General features: G+C 42.3%; 1 protein-coding gene and 1 long non-coding RNA gene across 4 annotated transcripts in view; both read left to right on the top strand.

Moving 5' to 3' along the window:
* LOC140739410 (uncharacterized) overlaps positions 1 to 22,373 on the top strand; it is a 972,090-nt gene that overhangs the window by 800,014 nt on the left and 149,703 nt on the right. The gene's annotated exons all lie outside the window — the stretch shown is intronic.
* sh3tc2 (SH3 domain and tetratricopeptide repeats 2) overlaps positions 1 to 22,373 on the top strand; it is a 103,216-nt gene that overhangs the window by 1,179 nt on the left and 79,664 nt on the right. For 2 of the 3 annotated variants that reach the window (XM_073067673.1, XM_073067671.1), the window contains exons 1-3: positions 233 to 621; positions 726 to 781; positions 5,754 to 6,447. In XM_073067673.1, coding sequence (XP_072923774.1) covers positions 6,135 to 6,447 — 313 coding nt within the window. In that variant the 5' untranslated portion in view covers positions 233 to 621; positions 726 to 781; positions 5,754 to 6,134. Of the gene's footprint in view, positions 1 to 232; positions 622 to 725; positions 782 to 5,753; positions 6,448 to 22,373 lie in introns of those variants that run through there. The other variant, XM_073067672.1, reaches the window with a different exon arrangement.

Below are 22,373 nucleotides of genomic sequence, written 5' to 3'. Positions count from 1 at the left end.
GGTAATATTGAAAGTTTATTAAAGGAAGGAAGACTTATCCCTTCTCACAAAAAATTGTGTCTTGTAAGATCTGTTACTATTGCGCTATCCAACAGTTAACGCCGCGACGGCACTAATCAGGGCAGTCCTAAAGCGAGGTGAGATGACACGACTGCAGCGATGGTGTAATGACTGCTCCTGATGTAACGAGGAAGAAAATCAAGTTGATTCATTCTTTTTAAGATAAATTATGAAACCTCACAGGGAGCGCGTATCTGCACTTGTCTTCCGGTTTGCCGGGGCATTTCAAGTCGCCGCCCTTCCCAGAAAGATCTGGGCAAAATTACGAAGGTCGTTTAAAGTTCCACTGTTCTGAATCTCTGAGAATGCGGATCTGAAACAACAGGAAGTTTGCTTCGATCACTGGACGCCAGGTTCCTCGTTTACCTGTCACCTGGAACGATTCCAGCATCGCAACACGCTCGGAGGATCTGCGGCTCCCTTCCAACCCTGCTACGAGTTGAATGGCTCTGGCTGCCGCAGCGTTTCCCCAGTTGTTTTGCGAAGGTCAGCGGCGATCGGCTGCAGTGAGTACAACATTCGTCACCCCCTCGAAACGAGGCTGTCAGGAATCCACTCGAGGTGTACCATCGTTTTATTTTGCAACCAACTAACTTCAGATTGTTTTGCTGTTACTGCATTGACAGACCACTGCAATGTATTAATTCTGTAAATCTTTTGAACAGGGTCTGCTTTTGGATCGGTTGAAAGCTCCACTGAGGTTGAGACCAAACTCCAACAGGTTAGTTCTGATTTTATTGCGATATTTTATTCTGATGGACTTTTTTCCACATTAATTTATTCTTGAAATATCACTATCCCCTTGTAAGTGCAGGCTATTTGGTGTCTGGTCCCATTAACCAATTCACAGGTCTAAGGTGGATGGTAGGAGGAAGGGAATCATTTTTTCCCCAGCCCAATCTTGCTCTCACCAAGCTGTACACATTTACAGGATAGCCAGCAGGGAAGCTGGCTCTTTCCACAGTTGTTCATGGGGAGGTGATGTATATTACAAAGAGTCTTTGTTTCTACTGATTTAGTAATAGCTCATTCAGCTAGAATGCAAGGAAATTGGAGCTGGGGTTAGCTATCAGACCCCACCATTCAATATGACCATGGCTAATCTAAGCTGGCCTTAAATTTCTTCTGTGCCCGGTCCCCACAACCTTAAATTCCTCAATCATTTGTTTATTGTCACTTGGAATATAAGATTTCTACCATCCTTAATATTCACAACTCTTTTGAGAGAAGAAATTTCTCCATAAATCTTAATGCCCCCTTATTTTGACATTATGCCCATGTTTATGACCCTCTCACCTGTAAAGGCATCTTAACATCCACCCTGTCAAGCCTTGCCTTAGGATATTTTATGTTTGGATAAGTTCATTTCCTATTCTTCTAAACTTTAACAAATGCAGATCCAAACTGTCTGCCTTCTATTATTGGCCAATCCTCTCATCCTAGGAGGTAGTATGGTGAATCTCCTTTCGACTTCCTCCAATATACTATATCATTCTGCTTTAAGTAAGGAGATCACCTTGTGCACATTATTCCACACGTGGCTTCACCAACACACTGTGCAACTTTATTATTCTTTGTTCTGACCTCTTTGCAATGTATGTCTGAATGTCTGTTGGACCTACCTGCTAACGTTTGTGATTCATGAACTAGAACACATAGATCCCTCTATGGTTCACTCACTTGCAGTCTCTTTGCATTTAGATAAATAAAATTTCTTTGAGGTAACTGTTTTGCTTGACCGTGGTGAAGATTGGTGATAATTAAATAGCTCCTTCACAGTGTGGGGCCAATAGGCTGTGTGACCTGACCCTTTGACTTAAAGCCTTGGCCTAGTATCTCACAGGTAGTGCTATCCACACAAACTTCTAAGTCTTGTACAGAAAGAAGTAACAGTGATAACTTATGGATTAAATTGTGGTTGTAGAATTTGTACCAGAAATGTCAGGTATTTGTACCAGAAATGTCAAAAATTTGAATTGTGTTTGTGCTAATAATAAGCACAGCTTTCTGAGCATAACCCAGGCAAGGATCTGCACACTGTCCTCTTCTCCTTTGGGAGATACCTGTTTTCTCCTCAGCAACTCCCAATTGGGGCTAATTAGGGCCAGAATTGCTGGCAATCTTTCTGATTCCATTATCATTCTCCAAATTTGGTCCAATCCTTGAAGGACATCCTGAATCAATCCTCAAATCACTGTGGTTTCTTTCCCCCCTCTGGCATCTCCATAATCAGATCTCTTCTGATGATCCCACCTTCCACAGAAATTATTCTTTTCTCTCTATCCATTGTTTCTCTCTATAATAGTTGACAGGACATTTGGGCGTAAAAGTAAGAAGAATCTGTAGGTCCAGGGAATCAAAGACGAAAACAAACTGTCGGAAGTACTCTGCAGCTGAAGTCACATCTATGGGAAGTGAACCAAGTCAACCTTCAAGGCTGAAAGCCCATTAAACTAACTAGCTCCTTCATCTGCTCCATTTCTACATTCACTCCCCTTCTACCCAGCTTTAGAAACACCTACTTTATGTGCTCACTTTCTACCCTCTTGCCTCCAGATCTCACCATTCTCTGTTGTGCGTGAAAATTCCAGCAAATCAGCGGGTTCTAAGATACTCAAACCATACTGTCTGCCACCAACATTCCTTCCACATTCAAAATCACTTAGATTGCATTTATTCCCCATTTTGATGTTTGATCTACACCAATAACGGAACCTCTTGACCACGTCTGCATGCTTTTATGCACTGACTTGCTGCTATGTTGTTGGCAGATTAGATACTTGCATTAATGAGCAGGTGTATAGGTGTACCTAAGTCAAGTTGCCACTGCATATACTTCATGTTCTCTCCAACTAGACTGGAAATATAAATTTAGATTGGATGACTGCTTTTTCGAATATGTTGTTTAAATCCCCAAGGACTCCATCTGCAAAATCTTAAAGCATTGCTTTTGCTGTTATTTTTCCCCAAGACGGTCAGCAGCATTAACAACGCTTCTCTCTCAACAGTGTTACCTGACTGGCTTTGTATTCTGAGCATTTTCTATTGTGGTTCAAGAAAAAACATAGTATTTGACACCAAGCAATGAGTTTTTCTTTGTTAACCCAGCCACCAATTCTGGTTAATTTTTGCATGAAATTAGTTACATTAGAGAGCTATTTCACTGCATCAGAGATTCTTCATGGAATCCTACACTGCCCGTTCTATAAGAATAGGGAAGGGACATTTGACTACATTGTTGTAGATTTTCTTAACATCTTTGCTGCATTAATTTATGAAGTCTGTATGCTACAATCCATTTGTCCAGGTTTATCAAAGGTTAGAACAGTACTATGGTTAAAACTAAATTAACTGACCATCAAACTTCTTGCTGGTTGTGGCATCTTGTGAACAAATGGTTGCTCCATTTCCTTCCGTAATGACAATTACCGCATTTCAAGAAGGAAAAGTCATTCATTGACTGAAATGTCCTTTGAGATATTCTTGGAATGTGAAAGTCACTTCATGAATTCAGGGTCTAATTTCTAGGACAATAAATGCTGTATATTAATGCAATATGCTCACATTCTTTGTTTACTGTGCACAGTGTAGAAGAGCCTGAATTAACATTACATTCTTCATCTCTTGATTTGTAGCATATTATCACTACCCTCCTCATGCCATTTTGCCAATTTTCTTCTAATCTGAGGGACAGGTAGAATTTATTTTTAAACTGGTAAAGCATTATTCTATGCTGCATGGGATAATGGTATATTTATTATTTTTTATTTAGAGATACAACATGGTAACAGCTCCTTCTTGCCCAACGTCACCCAATTACACCCATGTGACCAATTAACCTTATCTTTATAGTGCAGTGTTCATTTAAAGTTTAGTTCTGTGATGCTTTGAAACTGGAAAGCCTTGACATATGACTTTGAAATAATATCACATAAACCAATTTTAATTTGTTTCTCCTTTTGTCTGATGCCCTAGTGTTTTAGATCCTTCAGTATGAACATGAATCTTCGCATGTTTACTTCCACTTGTTAAAATTTGCTTTGGGGATTTTTTTCCAACTCACTGTAGACTTTCTTTTTACATATTGATTGTATATTTGTATAATCCAAAGTAATCTAGGTTTCTGCTTCAATAAAGATTATTGCTTCGAAAGATTGTTACTTGTGCTAAAGTGGACCTTGCCGATAAAATACATAATATGGTTTCTTTTATGTACTAGTTAAATATTAATTTATATAATCAAGCTGAGTAAAAGGAAATTTTCAATGACTTAAAGTGTCCTTGAGGAAAATTGATTTGTCCTTGAGGAAAATCGCTGTCAAAAAAGAATACAGTTGTGCCATTTCTTGAAATTATCATTGGAAATTTTCATAATGTTGAATAATTTCAGGCACTATATTACAAAGCTTTAAAGACCAACTGCAGGTTTTTCTTTCCATGCTCTACTATGCTGCACAAATAGAAATAAAGTACATTCTGAACATTGTATTACTATACAGGCACTTTTGAAAACCAAATCACCCTGTGCATGATATAAGGTGTATCAGCCAGAATATTTGCAGTGAGTAATGAGTGAACATCTCCATTTCATTCTACTGAGTGAGCCATTTCAAATCTCTCAGATCTTTCACTGATTTGAGATTTTTTTTGGTTGGGCTGGAGGGAGTCAATGGCTTTGATTAAAACAGAATACAAAAATAGCTGACAGGAACAGATGTGATTAACCTCAAGTGGAAAGGTTCGATTTGACTTGGTTCTCCACCCTTTCTTCAAATAGACGAGAAATGGAATATTGATGTGCATGGAGTTTTGGCTTGACCTGTTTTTCATCATGACCATTTTTTCAAGCTGAGCGTGCCAGGGAGAGGAAAATAGAAATTAGCAAGTTAGGATAGAACTGCAATTTCACTTGTGCCAGCTGCAAATACTATTTGGTAGTGTACGAGCAGAAGGAGAACCTTTGACTATACTGAATAAACATACTGTATGAACACAGGCTTTCTTATGTGTAGTCAAATAGTTCAATGTCTACAAGCAGTTAAAGAAAAATATACTGTTAGTTCATAGTTTTATTTGGTTATTGATGTTATTTCTGGAAAAATACAAAACCTCAATCTGCAAAAACAGCACATACTGTATTTTGCAATAAGGTAGAAATAAGCAGGGCTTGGCATAACTTGAATAATGGTGTGTCATCAGGGAAATATTCCATATATCACATTATTAAAGAAGACTTTTCTAAATAAGCTTTCAAGGAAATATTATTTTTCCACAAATTTCATACTTTAGAATAATATACTAGTCTTCTGATATGAATGGTTCCTGCTCTGTTTCTATACCCTCCGACTAAGACATCTTCAGAAATGAACAATAACTTAGTTTCTTCACAACTTGAATTGGCATAGACCTGTGTACATTCTTCTGTTTGTTTCACATATCCTGTAGAAATTATGCTCAAGAAACTTTTCCACCTTGTATCTGCAGCCCATCAGGTTGCTGGCCAAATATTTAACAATTTGTACATAAAATAGCTGTAAGGAAATAAATTTTAAATGCAGATAGCTATATGCCCCTGACTTAGAAAAATGACTGAACCTGCTAGTTGGATTTACCTACTTGGACCTGTTGCAAATAGAAAAAAAAAACAAAGCACCCTTCTTATTGTCTCTAACTTCATCTGTTTCATTTTGCAGAAATGAAATTCATGATTGATTAACACAGTGACATCTGGTAAAAATTAATGAAAAAAGGTGATTTTGATGTGAAATTAGAACAAAGATGACTTTATGCATATTGTACACGATTTCAGCCCAGTGAATACTACAACAGAAGATTTGAAGACAGACACACAAGGTTAAATAATATTGGAAAAGCTGACTCTGTTTTAAATATATCAAGAATCCAGCTGCTGGCTCCTGGCACAGGGACAAAACTTTAAAACTGAGATTTACCAAGCATACAGATGATTTGTGATCAAATCCTTTTAAAATCTTTATGGTAAAACAGCCTGAGAAGCAAAGTACAGGGCAAAAGCAAGTTGTATATATTCTACTGTCAATGGCCGCTATTTGCAAATGCCGCTAATGCAGAAAATAGATGGCCAGGCGCTTCATGGACACAAATCTGCTGGTATTGCAAACAAGAAACAGTGCAGCTTAGATGTGAATTCAGCTGAAGAGGAAAAGAGAACAAAGGGCTTCAACAATAGTTTGGAACCACTACCAGGAACTGCAAGATACACAGATCCGCTGAGAGACGGAATGCTGAACTGTAACACACAATTCAGTTGCACCAGAGTAGAGGAGGAGACTGGATCTGAATTTTTTAGCAGCAGACTTGCTGGGATTGAGGAAAACAGCACCAGCACAACTACTGCAGTCAGTACAGGTAAGTGACCAAATCTAACTCCATGAAATCTTTCAAATAATAGAGAATATTGCCTTGAAGAAAAAGACAGTGGTTAAGTAAAATTCCTTTGCATTTTGTTAATAAGTTTTGAGTCAACGTGAGTGCCCATGTGCTGAGTTCCAATGATTTTAACAGATATGCAACGGGATTGTATTTTTCGTAAACTCTTATTATGTACAGAGATTAAGCACTAAACATAATGAAAGGAGAAAAATACTGCATTTGTATAATGATTGTAATAGTCATACTAATGATAACTAAACAGTGTTTATTTCAGTTACTATTATGTTAGGGATATTTTGCAATTTTAATATATTTAGCAATGCATTTCCTTTACTTTCTCATTCCATTGCAGTGTTTTACAAATAAGCTATTTTTGATTCTTAGTTTGAAAAGGAAAGAATTATTTTTAAGTGTATTGCCGTGTATTAAGATAATTTTAATTTTAGAATTGAATGTCTGAATTATATAAACTTGTTACACCATCTATTGAAAATAACTCATTAATAATGCTCCTGTCTATAGCAGACTGTGTAGTACAGCAAACTTGGAAACTTGCGTTTTAAATGGAAAACATTTCTCAGAGAATGTAGGTCGGATCAGTGCTGAATATGTCACAAACCTTGGCAGAATGAAAGAAGGAGCATGGTAGGGAGCTCTGTATTTTCACCATGTATGAGACTGCAGGACCGTAAACTCATCCAAAAACCAAGGAATTTAATGTTAGAGGGCAGAAGTGCATGCACAATTACAGGTCCACTTTTCATAAGATTATTAAAACTACCTTTTCCCTTACCAGCTTCCCTGATCCCTACTCACACATGCCCCTACAACATGAAGTTCGGTTAAAAATACAATTTCGATGGGATATTCTTTAATATTATTTATTTGTTGGTCTCATTTTGCAATCGCTATCAGATGTTGGGCAACTTCAATTCGAGAAGCAAAGGGATACATTCGATCCTCTGGGCGTGTTTTTTTTAAATGTTTGTTTTTGTGGACTTCAATGGTCATTGAGAATGACTTACATCGATTCAAAGACGGGAAACAATTTAGCTTTTGTTTAATTATTGATTAGCAAAGGCAGAAAATATAGGTTAATAAAAGCTAACCATCCTTATTGTGTTTGTTAACTCTTTGCCTTCTAAAAATTATTATTTTTTTACTGTTGATGTTTTTCTAAAACTGCTAAGACTTTAAAATTACTTTTGGAGTAAGGATCTTTCCGATTCTTATGGGCTTTTCACTTCAGAAGATAGATAAATGAGGAAAGCTTTTCATTTGTCTCGCATCGATTTGGCAGAGGGCACTGTTGTGACATGCTTGATGTCCCAATGCTTTCGACTACTTCCTTTATTTGTTCTACAGGATCCTTCAAGAGTGAGTTTTCTTGTCCCACTGTGTGCTAACAATAGACAATAGGTGCAGAAGTAGACCATTCGGCCCTTCGAGCCTGCACCGCCGTTCTGAGATCATGGCTGATCATCTACTATCAATACCCGGTTCCTGTCTTGTCCCCATATCCCTTGATTCCCCTATCTATAAGATACCTATCTAGCTCCTTCTTGAAAGCATCCAGAGAATTGGCCTCCACTGCCTTCCGAGGCAGTGTATTCCAGACCCCTGCATCTCTCTGGGAGAAGAAGTTTTTCCTTAACTCTGTCCTAAATGACCTAGCCCTTATTCTCAAACCATGCCCTCTGGTACTGGACTCTCCCAGCATCTGGAACATATTTCCTGCCTCTATCTTGTCCAATCCCTTAATAATCTTATATGTTGCAATCAGATCCCCTCTCAATCTCCTTAATTCCAGCGTGTACAAGCCCAGTCTCTCTAACCTCTCTGCGTAAGACAGTCTGGACATCCCAGGAATTAACCTTGTGAATCTACGCTGCACTTCCTCTACAGCCAGGATGTCTTTCCTTAACCCTGGAGACCAAAACTGTACACAATACTCCAGGTGTGGTCTCACCAGGGCCCTGTACAAATGCAAAAGGATTTCCTTGCTCTTGTACCTCAATTCCCTTTGTAATAAAGGCCAACATTCCATTAGCCTTCTTCACTGCCTGCTGCACTTGCTCATTCACCTTCAGTGACTGATGAACAAGGACTCCTAGATCTCTTTGTATTTCTCCCTTACCCAACTCTACACCATTCAGATAATAATCTGCCTTCCTGTTCTTACTCCCAAAGTGGATAACTTCACACTTATTCACATTAAACGTCATCTGCCAAGTAACTGCCCACTCACTCAGCCTATCCAAGTCACCCTGAATTCTCCTAACATCCTCATCACATGTCACACTGCCACCCAGCTTAGTATCATCAGCAAACTTGCTGATGTTATTCTCAATGCCTTCATCTAAATTGTTGATGTAAATGGTAAACAGCTGTGGTCCCAATACCGAGCCCTGTGGCACCCCACTAGTCACCACCTGCCATTCTGAGAAACACCCATTCACCGTTACCCTTTGCTGTCTATCTGCCAACCAGTTTTCTATCCATGTCAATATCTTCCCCCCAATGCCATGAGCTCTGATTTTACCCACCAATCTCCTATGTGGGACCTTATCAAATGCCTTCTGAAAATTGAGGTACACTACATACACTGGATCTCCCTTGTCTAACTTCCTGGTTACATCCTCAAAAAACTCCAACAGATTAGTCAAGCATGATTTGCTCTTGGTAAACCCATGCTGGCTCAGCCCAATCCTATCACTGCTATCTAGATATGCCACTATTTCATCTTTAATAATGGGCTCTAGCATCTTCCCCACTACTGATGTTAGGCTGACAGGATGATAGTTCTCTGTTTTCTTCCTCCCTCCTTTCTTAAAAAGTGGGATAACATTAGCCATTCTCCAATCCTCCGGAACTGATCCTGAATCTAAGGAACATTGGAAAATGATTACCAATGCATCCGCAATTTCCAGGGCCACCTCCTTTAGTACCCTGGGATGCAGACCATCTGGACCTGGGGGTTTGTCAGCCTTCAGTCCCATCAGTCTACTCTTCACCGTTTCCTTCCTAATGTCAATCTGTTTCATTTCCTCTGTTACCCTATGTCCTTGGCCCATCTATACATCTGGGAGATTGCTTGTGTCTTCCCTAGTGAAGACAGATCTAAAGTACTTATTAAATTCTTCTGCCATTTCTCTGTTTCCCATAACAATTTCCCAATTCATTCTTCAAGGGCCCAACATTGTTCTTAACTATCTTCTTTCTCTTCACATACCTAAAAAAGCTTTTGCTATCCTCCGTTATATTCCTGGCTAGCTTGCGTTCATACCTCATTTTTTCTCCTCGTATTGCCTTTTTAGTTAAGTTCTGTTGTTCCTTAAAAATTTCCCAATCATCTGTCCTCTCACTCACCTTAGCTCTGTCATACTTTTTTTTAATGCTATGCAATCTCTGACTTCCTTTGTCAACCACTGTGGCCCCTTTTCCCCCTTTGAATCCTTCCTTCTCCGGGTGATGAACTGATTTTGCACCTTGTGCATTATTCCCAAGAATACCTGCCATTGCTGCTCCATTGTCTTTTCTGTTAGGATATCCGTCCAGTTAACTTTGGCCAGCTCCTCCCTCATGGCTCCATAGTTTCCCCTGTTCAACTGCAACACTGACACCTCCGATCTGCCCTTATCCTTCTCAAATTGCAGATAAAAATTTATCATATTATGGTCACTACCTCCTAATGGCTCCTTTATTTCAAGATCGCTTATCAAATCCTGTTCATTACACAACACTAAATCCAGAATAGCCTTGTCCCTGGTCGGCTCTCGTACAAGCTGTTCCAAGAATACATCCCGTAGGCACTCTACAAACTCCCTATCCTGGGGTCCAGCACCAACCTAATTCTCCCAGTTCACCTGCATGTTGAAATCCCCCATAACTACTGCGACATTACCTTTGCCACATGCCAATGTTAACTCCCTATTCAACTTGCACCCAATATCCATGCTACTGTTTGGTGGCCTGTAGACAACACCCATTAGGGTCTTTTTGCCCTTACTGTTCCTCAGTTCTATCCACACAGACTCTACTTCTCCTAACCCTATGTCCCCCCTTGCAAAGGACTGAATCTCATTCCTCACCAACAGGGCCACCCCACCCCCTCTGCCCATATTTCTGTCCCTACGATAGCACATATACCCTTGTACATTCATTTCCCAGGTCTGATCTCCCTGCAGCCATGTCTCCGTTATCCCAACATCATCATAGTTACCCATTCGCACCTGAGCTTCAAGCTCATCCGCCTTATTTCTGACACTTCGTGCATTCAGATATAGAATTTTTAGCCCATTTCTCCTCTCTCTGTTTAAATCGCTGCCTATTGTGCTTAACCCAGCTCCCCGAACTCCCATTGGGCTATACACCCCTAGAATTTTGTTGTCCTTCCTAAATTTACTTATTCTTTCTGCACATTTAACTCCATGTTCTGTCAGACCATCCCTCTGTACATGTGTCCTCCTTATCACTTGTTCCGCCTCACCTTTCTCTACTACACACTTAATATTCCAGAACCGTGTAGTCCCCACCTGTCCTTTATTCTTCATCTCGCTCTCCTCTCTCGCATTCTGGATCCCTGCCCTCAGCAAATTTAGTTTAAACCCCCCCGAGAAGCACTAGCAAACTTTCCTGCAAGAATGTTAGTACCGCTCCAGTTCAGGTGTAAACCGTCCTGTCGGAACAGATCCCACCTTCCCTGGAACAAAGCCCAATTATCTAAAAACCTGAAGCCTTCCCTCCTGCACCATCCTCTCAGCCACGTATTAATCTGTATAATCCTTCTGTTCCTTGCCTCACTCACACGTGGCACAGGTAGCAATCCTGAGATTGTTACCCTGGAGGTCCTGCCCTTCAGCTTCGCACCTAACTCCCTGAACTCACTACGCAGGACCCCCTCCCTCATCCTACCCACGTCGTTGGTACCTACACGGACCACAACATCTGGGTTCTTGCTCTCCCTCTCGAGAATAACCTGCACCCGATCTGAGATGTCCCGGACCCCGGAACCAGGGAGGCAACATACCATCCGAGACTCCCGATCTTCCCCACAAAATCTCCTATCTGCCCCCCTGACCATCGAATCCCCTATCACTAATGCTCTCTTCTCTTCCCTCCTCCCCTTCCTAGTCGAGGGTCCAACCTCAGTGCCAGAGACAGGACCATTGCAACTTGTTCCTGGTAACAAATGGGGTTATGTCCTGAAAGAGAAGTTCCAACCTATGGCTACTCAGTGAATTGAGTTATCATTCTGCCGCCTGATGCCTTCCATTTGAGATTTTTTAAGACTCCTCAGATTAAGTGTTAAGCACTGTTTGGTGTCATGGTCACCCTGAGGCTACATCCACACTAGCCCAGATAAATCCGTAACCAAAGCTTTTTTTCTTCATTTTGACCCTCTGTCTACGCTGAAATGGCGTTTTCCTCCCCTGAAAACGGAGCTTTTCTAAAATGCTCTCCAGAGTGTGTAAATTTGAAAACGCCGATTGAGTGGTTTAATGTGTACAGGGTAACCAAAGCCTTTTAAAAGCGCTGTCATGACGTGCCGGAACAGGTGGTAGCGGCAGCACAGCATTTCATTGTTTTCTTGAACGCAACCTCCAACACCACAACAACAATGGCGGACGGCTTCAGGAGACTGTCCCTGAGCAGAATGTTGCTGCAGCTTTGCAGCGTGACAGAGAATTTCAACCCCCCACACAACCTACCAATTTCAGAACAGATGGGAACGAGACTGAAGCCAGAAGAGTTAGAAATGTACTCACCAAATACTTTGACCCATAACTTACTCTTTCAATATTTTTATTTCTGCATAAAGGAATACAAAGTACAAGAAGATATATATTGTAAGTCAAAAGAAAAAATAAATTAGTACCAAATACTTTGTATTAAATATACAGTTACAATCACAATTAATTTTGTTATACAGAAAAATAATCTAAACCCACTACCAAAGTCAGAGCTGTTAGGAAAAGCAAGAAGAAAGGGAAAAAAAAACACTTATAATAAAATATATTATTCACCACCATCTGTACTTTTACAACAAATCAAAGATTTTGAAAATAACTCAACAGTGGTCCTCACAATGTATAAAAGTCTTGGCTAGATTCAAAAACTGAACATCGGATCTTCTCTAAATTTAAGCATGACGTAACATCCTGTAACCATTCAGCATGAGTAGGCGGACCCATAACTTACTGAATAAATAAGTATACTCACTTTGCTCTGTTTTCTGTCCTTGCTTGTATGAAGGTGGTTCACCTATTTATGCAAGTACATCTCTGACAATAGATGTGTTACAGCCTAATGTAACATTGTATGGAAATACAACATAACACTGATGCAGACATGTTTTATACATTTAACAAGGTGCTTTATTAATGTATTGCTTGTGCAAACATTCAATAGATGCAATTGTCACTACTTCCAAAATGTCATTTTTAAGTAATAGCTTATGTTTGGCATAGACGTGAAAATGTTAAAAAGGAATATTGTAAGTTTCACTTTTACTCAGGTAAAAATAAAATCACTTTTGCCCAGTAACTCGTTTTATTGCACGTTAAATACAGCAGAATAATACAGAAATTCATGGCAAAAGTAAAGGCAAACAAACGAGGTAACAGCAAATTTCACTTTTGCCCAGTAATAAGCCTTATTGCACTTAGTTGTAGCTGTCGTCCCTTTCATCGGTGAAGAGACTATGGCTGTAGGAAATGTTTCCAGGGTGTCCCCTCTGTGGGAGTGGGGAAGATGTTAGTGGGGCCACCTGGGGGTCTGTGTGCCTGTATGTGTAGGTATTGTAGTAGCTGTGAGGCTGGTATTGTGAAAAGTACTAGGGGGGAGCCATCATATTCCTCATCATTGTAAATCCTTCTGCAACAGAGTTAGTCAGTTTTTCAATGTTCGTCATCAGCCAGGTCATACTGTCTGTGAACTCCCTGTCAGTTGCCTCCATAAGCTCCAGTGTTTGTTTTTTTTCAGTTTTAAGACCTCCTGCGCGAGAGCCAACAGCTGTCCGTCGTTTGGCAATTTCCTTTTAAGTTTTTCTAGTCTGTAACTGGACAAATGCGCGCCAAGTCTTTCACAGTGAGATTCGACACCAAACATGTCGCTTGTTTTCTGTAGATGTGTCCTGTGCATGCCTAGTAGGAGGAGATACGCTCAAATACCTGTTTTAATGTGGACAGAGGTATTTTCAAAAACACCTGGTGTGGACGCATATCGTTTTTACGTGAAACTGGCGTTTTCAAAATTATCTGGTCTAGTATGGACGTAGCCTAACAATCCAAAGACCAGCGTTCAAATCCTCTTATGGGAGCTGTGGAATTTCAATTTACTTCATGGTTTGGAATCTTTCTCATCATTAGTAATGACCAGTGGGATTTAGGGCAATCTAAGTAGTCACCAATCATAGTTGAAGGGGGTGGAGGGAGGAAATCTGTTCTGTATGACGCCAGAGAACCTGGTTGACTATGAAATGAATTAGCTACTCATTTCAAAAACAAGCAGGAATAGACAATAATTGATGACTTTGTCAGTGACATATAACTTCCACCCCCAACAAAAATACATTTAATGCAAGATAAAATTCAATGGTCATGAAACTTATTTCCAATTTGTGAAAGGATAACACTACTGGGTGTTTTTTATAGACCACCCAATAGTAACAGGGACATTGAGCAGCAGAAAGGGAGACAGATTCTGGAAAGGCGTAATAATAACAGGGTTGTCATGGTCAGAAATTTTAATTTCCCGAATATTGATTGGCATCTCCCTAGATAAAGGGGTTTAGATGGGGTGGAGTTTGTTAGGTGTGTTCAGGAAGGTTTCCTGACATAATATGTAGATAAGCCTACAAGACGAGAGGCTGTTCTTGATTTGGTATTGGGAAATGAACCTGGTCAGGAGTCAGGTCTCTCAGTGGGAGAGCATTTCAGAGATAGTGATCACAATTCTATCTCTTTTACTATAGCAATGGAGAGGGATAGGAACAGACAAGTTGGGAAAGTATTTAATTGGAGTAAGGGGAAATATGAAGCTATCAGGCAGGAATTTTGGAAGCATAAATTGGGAATAGATGTTCTCAGGGAAATGTACAGCAGAAATGTGGCAAATGTTCAGGGGATATTTGCATGGCATTCTGCATAGGTATATTCCAATGAGACAGAGAAAAAATAGTGGGGTACAGGAACTGTGCTGTACAAAGGCTGTTGAAAATCTAGTCAAGAAGAACTGAAGAGCTTATGAAAGGTTCAAATAACTAGGTAATGATAGAGATCTATAAGATTATAAGGCTAGCAGGAGGGAGCTTAAGAATGAAATTAGGAGAGCCAGAAGGGGCCATGAGAAGACCTTGGTGAGCTGGATTAAAGAAAACCCCAAGGCATTCTACAAGTATGTGAAGAGCAAGAGGATGAGACATGACAGAATAGGACCAATCAAGTGTGACAGTGGAAAAGTGTGTATGGAACCGGAGGAGATAGCTGAGGTACTTAATGAATATTTTGCTTCAGTATTCAATATGGAAAAGAATCTTGGTGATTGTAGGGATGATTTACAGTGGATTGAAAAACTTGAGCATATCGACATTAAGAAAGAGATTGTTCTGGAGCTTTTGGAAAGCATCAAGTTGGATAAGTCTCTGGGAATGGATGAGATGTACCCCAGGCTACTGTGGGAGGTGAGGCAGGAGATTGCTGAGCCTTTGACAATGATCTTTGCATCATGAATGGGGATGGGGGAGATTCCAGAGGATTGGAAGGTTGCAAATGTTGTTCCCTTATTCAAGAAAGGGAGTAGAGATAGCCCAAGAAATTATAGACCAGTGAGTCTTACTTCTGTGGTTAGTAAGTTGATGGAAAAGATCCTGAGAGGCAAGATTTATGAACATTTAGAGAGGCATAATATGATTAGCAATAGTCAGTATGGCTTTGTCAAAGGCAGGTCATGCCTTACGAGCCTGATAAAATTTTTTGAGCATGTGACTAAACACATTGATGAATGTAGAGCAGTAGATATAGTGTATATGGATTTTAGCAAGTCATTTGATAAGATACCCAATGCAAGGCTTATTGAGAAAATAAGGGGGCATGGGATCCAAGAGGACATTGCTTTGTGGATCCCAAATTGGTTTGCCCACAGAAGGCAAAGAGTGGTTGTAGATGGGTCACATTCTGCATGGAGCTCAGTGACCAGTGGTGTGCCTCAGGGATCTGTTCTGTGACCCCTTCTCTTTGTGATTTTTATAAATGACCTGGATGAGGAAGTGGAGGGATGGGTCAGCAAATTTGCTGATGACACAAAAATTGGGGGTGTTGTGGATAGTGTGGAGGGCTGTCAGATGTTACAGCGGGACATTGATAGGAAGTGGCAGATGGAGTTCAACCCAGATAAGTGTGAGGTGGTTCATTTTGAAAGGTGAAATATGATGGCAGAATATAATATTAATGGTAAGACTCTTGGCAGTGTGGTGGATCAGAGGGATCTTGGGGTCCGAGTCCATAGGACACTCAAAGCTACTGTGCAGGTTGACTCTGTGGTTAAGAAGGCATATGGTGCATTGGCCTTTATCAACCACGGGATTGAGTTTAGGAGCCAAGAGGTAATGTTACAGCTATATAGGACCCTGGTCAAACCCCACTTGGAGTACTGTGCTCAGTTCTGGTCACTTCACTACAGGAAGTATGTGGAAACCATAGAAAGGGTGCAGAGGATGTTGCCTGGATTGGGGAGCATGCTGTATGAGAATAGGTTGAGTGAACTTGGCCTTTTCTCCTTGGAGTGACGAAGGATGAGAACTGACCTGATAGAGATGTATAAGATGATGAGAGGCATTGATCGTGTGGATAGTCAAAGGCTTTTTTCCAGGGCTGAAATGGCTAGCATGAGAGGGCACAGTTTTAAGTTTCTTGAAAGTAGGTACAGAGGAGATGTCAGAGGTAAATTTTTCACATAGATTGGTGAGTGTGTGGAATGGGCTGCCAGTGATGGTGGTGGAGGCAGATACGATAGGGTCTTTTAAGAGACTCTTGGATAGGTACATGGAGCTTAGAAAAAATGAAGGCTATGGGTAACCCCAGGTAATTTCTAAATTAAGTACATGTTTGGCACAGCTTTGTGGGCCAAAGGGCCTATATTGTGCAGTAGTTTTTCTATGTTTCTATGATATGTCATTTGGATAACCACTGAAAAAAATCACCCACAAAATATGGAGAGGAAAAATAAAACGATAAATACTTATTTAAGAATTTGATCTGACACATCATTGAAATGCTTTTAAAGTGTTGTGTAACATTATCGTTTTGTGCCACTGAGGACAGCCAGACAGGGTCAGGGCCACACCAGCTGCCAAGGTTTTTTCGAGGCTGCAGCTGCTAGTTTCTAGAGCTGTACAAGGACTCATCCATAAGCTGTGAACAGCCAAGAGACTGTGCCTGGAAGTGTGGCTGTGGAAAGAGTGAATTCTGCTTACCAGTCATTGGAATACTTGCTCCAACATCTGAAGGGATCAAGCTCCCCACTTTTCTGCATGTTGTCCCTTTTGATAGTACCTCAAAATTATTTCCCCCAGAATTTGTTGCATCCCTTCATACCAAAATAATATTTTCCTGTTTGCAGCCCTTGGTTCTACCAGCACTAATAACACTCTTTCAGGTGAAAAGGTGTTTGTGTCGTCTCCATTACGTACCAACTTTTTTGATAGCACATGTATATGCTTCCGGGAAGAGCCTGGAAGATACCAATAATTCCTTCCAGGAATTCTTATTGATACGAGATGGGGAGGGTACAAGGTCAGGACGGTAGGTAGAAACAGGGAAATATTTATTGTGATTTCTAAGATGAGGGTTGGGAATATCATAAATACATTTGGAAATAATGTTTTTATATATGTGCTTGCTAGTGGCCTGCTCCACTCCTGAAAGGGGCCATTTGAATGAAAGTTGATCATTTCTCGAGTGGACAATGATCCAGATCACATTTGTGTGTCAGGGTCCGGTCCGGAATCTGCGTTCCGGGTCTCGATCCGGTCCGGGGGCTCCGGACTCCGGGTGCTGCAGTTGTCCCTCCCGGCCCCGTTGAGCCTGTTAAGATCTGCCTGGATCAAGGAGACACACCTGTGGCCAATTCGGCTGCAGGTGTTTATAAGGGGCCGTGGGACGGAGACTGGGTGGATGGTCGTTTTGTTCTGTATCCTGTTCTGCCTTGGTAGCTGCCCTGCTCGGAATCCTACTCTGCCCTGGTTGCTGGACTGTTCTGTATATGCTCTATCTGGTTGGTCTTGTTCCCCTGCTTCTCTCCTGTGCGCTGGTCCCGCTGTTCCGCCTTATTCTCCTTGCTTGCACTGCCACACTGTCGGTTGCCTTTCCCAATTTACCAATGTACCCGGCAGATCACTGTAGTTTTGCTGCTTACCCTGGACCCAGCTTCCTACCCGTTGCCTCCGTCGGACAGATCTGGCCGGACTGCCGCTGCCCGGTGGGGGTTCTGCCCCCTCCTACCCGTTGCTTCCGTTGGGCAGGTCAGGCCAGACTGCCGCTGCCCAGTGGGGGTTCTGCCCCTTCTTACTCGTTGCCCCCGTCGGGCAGGTCTGGCCGGACTGCTGCTGCCCGGCAGTGGTTCTGCTCCTTCCACCTATTACTCCCTAAGGGTTGTGCCCCGCACCTGCCCAGGTGTCTGCGACTGGCCCAGGCCTCTGTGTTTTCCGCCTGGGAGGCGGCTCTGCCTGGGATCCATGCGGCCCGTTCTAGGGACACCTACCCTTGCCTCCCTTCGATTCCCATGGATTGTACCTCGCACCTGCCCAAGTGTCTGCGACTGGCCCAGGCTTCTGCGTTCCCGCCTGGGAGGCGGCCCTGCCTGGGATCCCTGTGGCCCGCCATAAGGAATCTACCTGCCTGCCTGCCTGCCTGCCCCGAACTGTGGGATCTGCCTGCCTGCCTGAACTCCAGGAGCCCGCTCCGCTCTGCCTGCCTGAACTCCGGGAGCCCGCTCCGCTCTGCCTGCCTGAACTCCGGGAGCCCGCTCCACTCTGCCTGCCTGACACTATCGACCTGAACCCCAGCTCTACCCTTGCATGCCATGGCATCCCCATCCTGTCCTCCCCCTAGTACTTCAGTGTCTGCGTCCTGCGTTTGGGTCCATCCGGCCCCCGTTCCTGACATTGTGCCACTGTGGAAACTGGAATCTGTACTTCCTTGACTGAATCTTGTTTGAAGGAATGACACCGTACTATGTCCCAGTACATAGACCAGCATAAGTCCTTTTGCTTTTAAGTTATTTTCCAAGAAGTTAGCCACATCAAACTGCAGTGTGTCTATTGTTGGACAATCCAGAACATCCAGATTCCTGTTGCTTCTATGTGAGCAGTCAAACAACACTCACTGCCACTTAAGTTTTGCTGCAGTAGCCTCCAGCCTTAAACCATCTTTGGCACATTGACAAACCTTCCTTCCACCAAGGCAAATAATTTCTAGGCTAGTGTGGTATTAATACTTTTAAAGAGATACTGCTGTATGTCGTGAAATATATTGTTTTGTAGCAGCAATACAGTGCAAGTTACAGAGGCAGTGTGTATAGGTTCATTGTCCATTCAGAAAAGTGATGGCATCTGTTTTCAAGCATGGTACGGTCACTGTTAGTGGACCAATATTGCTGTGGATAGAAGAGTCAGGAGACTGCAGATACTGGGATTTGGAGCAAGAAAACAGACTGTTGGAGGAACTCAGTGGGTCAAGCAGCATCCATGGTGGCAAAAGACTTGTTGATGTTTCAGGTTGTGATCCTGCTGCAGGACTGAGAGTGTAGAGGGCAGATGGTCAATGAGAGAGAGGGGTGAGGCAGGGGCTTGCAGGCGACTGGTGGACCCATCTGAGGTGGGAGATGAGATTGTTGGCAATTGGGAGGCAGTTAAGGAGAGAGCATAAAAGGGAGCAGATGGAGCCAGAGGAGGAAGGAAGTAGAGACAGGTTGGAAGGAGATAAATGGAAACACCAAGAGTCTGCAGATGCTGGAATCTGAGTAATGAAGATAAATGGAAGCAGCTAACAGAGGGATGATGGGCAACTGAAACCATATAAAGTAGAACAGGAGATCCAATAAGTATGGTGTATGGGTGCCAGATAGAATGAACCAGTTGGAGGAGGGGAATGAAAATGGGTGAAATAGGGTGATGGGTCTGGGCAGATGGAAAAAAGAACACATGACCTGAAAATGGGTCAAGATGATACTGGTGATAAACAGCGACATTTTGTGTACAGCTTCACAAAACTTCTAAATCCAGTATCCAATATACATCTTCTAAACTACCATCACACAATCTGTAGCCTGTACTTTCCCTTTAAGTAACATACTTTTGATCTGTCTAAATGAACAAGCAATTTCATGATATTCTGAAGGACCAGTGGAGTTGCTTCTCTGGAATACAGGTGAAGGTACATCGCCATGGCCAGAGGAGAGGAGACGGGAAGGGGAGGTCTCCAAGCCAGACTGAAGTGTCAGAGTGTAAAAAGTTCCTCTACCTGGTATCTTGCTAGCAATTGTACAGTCACAGGGGAACAAGATTGAGGATCCAAGGGCAAGATTGCTGAATTGGATGGAAAGGAAAGATTTCTGCATTGTTTCACAGAGGCAAAACCCACTCAAGATATGCTGAATATGGTAGACCAGCCTGAGGGATTCTGGATCTATCAGATAGATTGATCTGCAGAACATTTGGGGACTGCACGAGCTGGGGGAATGTGTTTCATGATATATTCTTCATGGTGCTTGGACATAGGGGTCATGTTGTACTCTTGTTCCCTGATGTGGAACATCTAATGATTAAGTGTGGTCCATTCTGCTTACAAAAAGAGTTCTCCTCCATGATCCTCAGGGGCTTCAATCATGTTTGCTCAATTATCAACAACATATCACCTGCAGCACCAGGGGCCCAATACACTTAACCACTATTATACTACAATGAGGAAAGCCTACTGTTCCATCCCTAGACTGCATTTTGGAAAATCTGATCATCTGACTATCCTCCTACGTGCATACAGTCAGAGGCTAAGGAGGAAAGCTTCACAGGTAAGGACAACAAAGAGGTGGTTGATGGTTGATTGCAAGTGACTATGGGATTTCTTCTAGTCAGTGGACTGGATTGGCTCATCAGAGGATCTGAATGAATACACCACAGTTATCAGGGACTTTATAAAGACAGTTGAAGACAGGTGTATCCCCATAAAATCTGAGTATTCCCTAACATAAGTCCTTGATTAACCAAGATATTCACAATCTGTTGAGGGGCAGATCAGTGGCGTTCAGGCCTGTGACCAATTGAAATATAAGTGGTCCAGGTACAACCTCCAGAAAGCCATGTACATGCAAAGTGAATTCCAGACCAATCCTGAATAATGAAGGATACTTGACAGTTGTGGCAGGGCTTGAATGCTGTTACCTCCTGCAAAGAGAAACAAGCAACATACAATATGAGGCGACAATGTTTCGCTCTCAGATGAACTCAATAACTTTTAAACCGGCCATTGACCATCAAAATATGGAGGCACCTTCACGACCCCCTACAGCCCTGATGAGCCTCTGATTTCAGTCTGTGAAGCCAACATGACAGCATCCTTCAGGAGGATGGAACCATGAAAAGCATTTGGCCCAAATGGAGTACCTGGCTGAGTAGTGAAGATGTGCTATTCAACTGGCTAGTGTGTTCATTGATATCTTTAATCTCTTGCGGGGCAGTCTGAGGTATCAATCTGCTTCAAGCAAGTTTCAATTATACCATGGTCATGAAGGACTTGGTAACCTGGCTCAATGGCTATTGTCTAGTAGCACTTACATCTCCTGTGGTGAAGTGCTTTGAAAGGCTGGTGATGAAGTATATCAACTGCTGCCCGAGTAGTGACTTGGATCTGCTCTAATTTGCCTACTGTCGCAACAGGTCAGCATCAGATGCCATTTCATTGGCTCTTCACTCAGCTCTGCAGAATCTGGACAGTGAAGATGCATACATCAGGATGCTCTTCATTGACTACAGCACTGCATTCAATACTATCATCCTCTCAAAGCTAATGAATGAACACCAATACCTAGGCCCCCTTGTGCAACTGCATCCTCTCCTTCCTCACTGGTAGTCCCCTATCAGTTCAGATTGGCAACAACATCTCCTCCACAACCATCATTAGCACAGGTGCATCACAAGGCTGTGTGCTTAGTCTCCTGCTCTACTCACTTTATCCTTATGACAGTGAGGGTAGGTATAACTCCAATGTCATATTTAAGTTTGCTGACAACATCACAGTTGTGGGCCATATCAAAGGGGGTGATGAATCAACTTGCAGGAGGAAGCTTGAGAATCTGGTTGAATGGTGCCACACCACCAACCTCTGATTCAATGTCAGCAACACCAAAGAGCTGACTATTAATTACAGATGGAGGAAACCAGAGGTCCATGAGTCAGTCCTCGTCAGGGGATCAGAGGTGGAGAGAGTCAGCAAATTTATATTCTTCAGTGTTATCATTTCAGAGCATCTCTCCCGGATCCAGGAGAAAGCCTTTGCTTTTTTAGAAGTTTGTGCAGATTCAGCATGTTGTGGCGACCCACTTTCTACGCAGGCGAGCCGGCTCACAATATGGCACGCGCGTTGGCAGAGAGGCCACCCCCAAAATGGTGCTGGGCCTTCTTCTTCACCAGCAAGGGGAGAAAGCCCGCGTGTGGGAAGAGGCTTTTGTAATGCACCTCTGACGTCATTTCCGCCCAGAGAGGACGGGAACGAAACTGCGTAAAAGCCAGTGCCGCAAAGCTTGAATAAACTAGTCTGGAGTGCAACTTACAGACTGCGTGTCATTATTTCTAGCTCTGTGTGTAGCACATTGCTACAATGTCATCTAAAACCTTTGACAACCTCTAT

The sequence above is a fragment of the Hemitrygon akajei genome, chromosome 15 (genome assembly GCF_048418815.1).
Source record: "Hemitrygon akajei chromosome 15, sHemAka1.3, whole genome shotgun sequence".
In the NCBI taxonomy this organism is placed as follows: Eukaryota; Metazoa; Chordata; class Chondrichthyes; order Myliobatiformes; family Dasyatidae; genus Hemitrygon; species Hemitrygon akajei.
The sequence above is the reverse complement of the archived record's forward strand: the minus strand, read 5'-3'. Positions and strand labels throughout refer to the sequence as shown.